At 32.3% G+C, this 4,143-nt stretch overlaps 1 protein-coding gene across 1 annotated transcript; it reads left to right on the forward strand.

Moving 5' to 3' along the window:
* Positions 1 to 2,537: 2,537 nt before the first annotated feature.
* LOC145056010 (uncharacterized) lies at positions 2,538 to 3,748 on the forward strand. Its single transcript, XM_079004183.1, has 2 exons — positions 2,538 to 3,213; positions 3,282 to 3,748. The coding sequence occupies exons 1-2, from the start codon at positions 2,538 to 2,540 to the stop codon at positions 3,746 to 3,748; spliced, it is 1,143 nt and encodes a 380-aa protein (XP_078860309.1).
* Positions 3,749 to 4,143: the final 395 nt, after the last annotated feature.

Genomic DNA, 4,143 nt, shown 5'->3' on the forward strand with positions numbered 1-4,143 from the left:
TGAAAATAGAGGACTCGATTATTTCTTTAAACTTGATGGACCGAGTAAAAAAACAAAGCTGTGTCGATGCCCTATATCCCTCCCCTATTAATTTCCCTGCGACAAAGCAAGAAGTTAATTAGCGATCCAAAGCTGTCAATCAAAGCAGCGATCAACAACAGCAAAGTAGCGATCAACAGCAGCAACAACATCAATCAAGAACAGGTTTCTTTTTCTTTTTTTATCCTTATCTTTTCTGTATTCATAAGCAGGGGCAAAAATGTCCAGCATTTATTGATTCTTAAAATTTCAATGTTTTTCATGTTCTTGAATAACGGGTTTGTTTATCTTATTTTGTCCTTATTTGTTCTACATTCATAATCAAGGGCAAAACTGTCCACAATTTATTAATTCTTAAAATTTCCATGTTTTTCATGTTCTTGATTTTTATGTCCAGAATCTTTTTTTTGTCCTTGTTTTTTCATGTTGTTGATTCTTAAAATTTCCATGGGAGCATGCATGTTATTTCTTAAATCTTGAAAACAAGATGTGAATTTTTTTTGATTAATTACTATATATCTTCCAAAAACAAAATTGGTGCATATCAAATTATGGTGGTGTCGAATTTTAAACTTTAACACAAGATGTCATGAATTCTAAACTTTAACACACATACATTAATTAGTAGAGTGACTTTGAGAATTATACATAACTCAAGTGGTTGTGTAACCATATATCTTTGTGGTATTGTATTTCTTTAGAGCTGTGAATGTTATATATGAAAAAGGTAAATGAAAAAGTAAAAGTTTTGATAATAATATCTAGAAAGTAAATGTTGGAAACATTGCAATTCGTAGAATAGTAGTGTGAATCTAAGGCAAGAGGTTTATGGTGGAGATGTTACTTTTATAAATATATGATTTTTATTTTTATTATAAATATTTCTTGAAACATTCAGACACTAGAGTGTGGTATTTTTTTTAATATGAATTAACATTTTATTATTTTTGATGAATTATTTATTTATTTATTTATCATTTTGTATCTTTTTATCTTTATAACATTTTTATTTTATCTGTTAATAATTTTTTATATTTATAAATATGACATATTTGTGTACATGTATATATATATATATATATATATATATATATATATATATAGTTGTGTATATCTGGTCAAATTTGTGTATATGTATATATATTTGTGTTTATGTGTGCTAATATGTGTATATATTTGCATAACATGTTAAACATTTATTTATTCATTAGACCTGGCAGAAAAGAGAAGTAGAGCTAGTTGGTCTTCGGATTTTGTGAACAAAACTTTTCTTGATGCATGTATCGAAGAACTGACAAGTAACGGTCGGGAGGGTAGTGGTCTCAAAGGTATCTCATGAAATACAATAGCTGAAAAACTAAAAAAAGAACATGACTTTGTTTTTGACAAGAAACAAAATGAAATATCGTTATGACTACTTGAAAAGCAATTATGCAGTTTGGTTGAAATTAAAAAACAAAACTGGGAATCTCTATAATCCTATCACAAACACATTTCAAATGACGGATGAAGAGTGGAAAGCGGAGGCGAATGTAATCTTTTAATTTAAAACACATTATTTTTTTAAAGTATAATAATAAAATAAAATTTTCACACAGTTGAACAAGATGGTCGAGAATTTAAAAAATGCACCCCTCCTTTACCCTGATCTATGCACCCAGTTGTTTAACGATGCGACCTCGACCGGTGCTACTAGTTGGGGACCATCTTCGACACTCCCTCACCCTGGAGAAGTCTTTACTACACAATATTATGAGGATATTGAGATGGTAGATACACCACCTTGAATGGATATCCCAGCCTCAGCTTCAACAGTACCCCCACCTACAAGTGCATCACATTCAAGTGGAGATTCGTCTGGTCGGTCCAAAAACAAAAGAGGAAAACGAAATGCACCCACAGACACGCTAGATGATGACATAATAGAGGTTGGTAAGGAAATTATGAAGGCGGCATAGGCGTTCGCGCAAACTAATAATCTTGACAAGGAGATGGATGAATGTATTGAAAAATTGAAAGGCCTGGAGTGGGGAGATTCTGATCCGAAATACATCACTACTCTTATGTTGTTTGCTGAAAATGCTGGTAACAGGAAAATTTGGTTACGCCTCGAGTCTTCGACTCGTGAGTTGTGGGTGAAAAGTGAGGGAAAGAATTTTGGATTACTTGTCTGACTTTAGTATGACTTTAGGATGTTTTTGTCTTTATGATTTATGGATTTATATTATGGTACATGTTATCAATTTTTATGTGTAGGGTTGTTATGTGTTTTGTTTAGGATTTTTAAGTTTAGGTTATTTATGTGTTATGTTTAGGATTGTTACTTGGTATTGACTTTTATGTTATGGATTTTTATGGCATGGATTTTTATGTTATGGAGTTATATGTCATCCATTTTAATGTTATTGATTAATGTTATGGTTTATGTTATAAAATTTAATATGTAACAGGATACATATGGATAAGGAAGGTGAGTTTTTAGGTTTCCTTATACTCTCATGCTATTGGTTGATATTGGTTCGAAAAAGAAAAAAAAAAGAATTGAAAGAATAAAAGCTAAGGAATCGGAAGAAACCGGGCATGCATATACACAAGATTTGATAGACGGATGTCCTATAAAATGTTTTGATATGATGCGTCTTTCACAAGATGCATTTGTATTATTATGCAATCATTTTACTCAAAGAAATTGGTTGCAACGTAGTAGGACAATAAACGTTGAAGAGAAGATGACTATATTTTTACATGTTATAGGACATAATGAACATTTTCGAGCTGTTAAAGAAAGGTTTCATCACTCCATACAAACGATTCATAAATGTTTTCATGAAGTGCTAAAAGCAATGATGTGTTTTGCAAGAGAAATTATTGTACCAACATCTTCTAATACACCAAGAAATCCCTCGGAACGACATAGACGGCTAAAAAACATTTTTCCTGGAGCATTAGGTGCACTAGGTGGAACACTTGTACATGCAGTTGTGCCCGTTGATGAACAAACTCGCTATAAGGGAAGAGGAAAAGGTGAATGTTATCAAAATGTAATAGGAATTTGTGGTTTTGATATGATATTCACCTTTGTATGGGCTGGATGGGAGGGCGTAGCACACGATTCTAAATTTTTGAAAGAAGTTGTGTTTAATCCGACTTCTGGATTTTCATTCCCTCCACCAGGTTTGTCATTTTTCTATAAATTTTAGTATCTATATTGTCTATATGATTAATTTGTCACCCATCCACAGATAAATATTACCTTTGTGATGCCGCATACACCAACACCCGTGGATTTATGGCTCCTTACCGTAATACTAGGTATTGGTTAGCTGATTTTCAAAGAAACAAAGCTTTAACAAAGGAAGAAAGGTTCAATCATGCTCATGTACAACTTAGAAATATCATTGAACATGCTTATGGTGTATTGAAGGCGAGATTTTCAATTTTAAAACGTATGGCTCCTTATCCTTTTCCAGTGCAAAGAGACATAGTTATTGCCTGTGTCGCGGTCCATAATTTTATAAAGAAATACGATATTCAAGATGACCTATTTACGAACTTTGAAAAAAACACTATGGTTACTCCTAATGTGGGAGGTGGAAGAAGTGAGGGCCAAAACATACAAGGCATAGAATGGGGTTCAGAAGCCGTTGAGTATATGACTACTTTGCGTGACCAGATTGCTAATCAGTTACTTTCAAATGGTTCACGTTAAATGATATACTTTTTTATTATGTATGACAGTGTGTATTTGGGTTTTGTATTACACTTTGTATTTGGATTTTAAATTATGTATGTTTATTTTGGATATTATGTGATAATTTTTATTTTTATAATTATTTTATCCAGCACAAAAGGACAACATAAGGATAATATGGTCATTTTTATCATTTAGCACAATCAGTCAGATAAATAATCAAACAACATAAATTCAGTCAGATGTGGACTCAGTCAGCATTTCTAACCCAGTCAGCTTTTAACTCAGTCAGCTCTAACCCAATCAGCAACTATCAAACGACCCCTAAGTATGATATATGGTTACGGTACATATGATATATCAAAACCATCTATCATAAATAACTTCAACTTGGACCGCAATGGAGACCAAGG

The sequence above is a fragment of the Lactuca serriola genome, chromosome 1, assembly GCF_051521515.1.
Source record: "Lactuca serriola cultivar US96UC23 chromosome 1, Lser_US96UC23_V15, whole genome shotgun sequence".
In the NCBI taxonomy this organism is placed as follows: domain Eukaryota; kingdom Viridiplantae; phylum Streptophyta; class Magnoliopsida; order Asterales; family Asteraceae; genus Lactuca; species Lactuca serriola.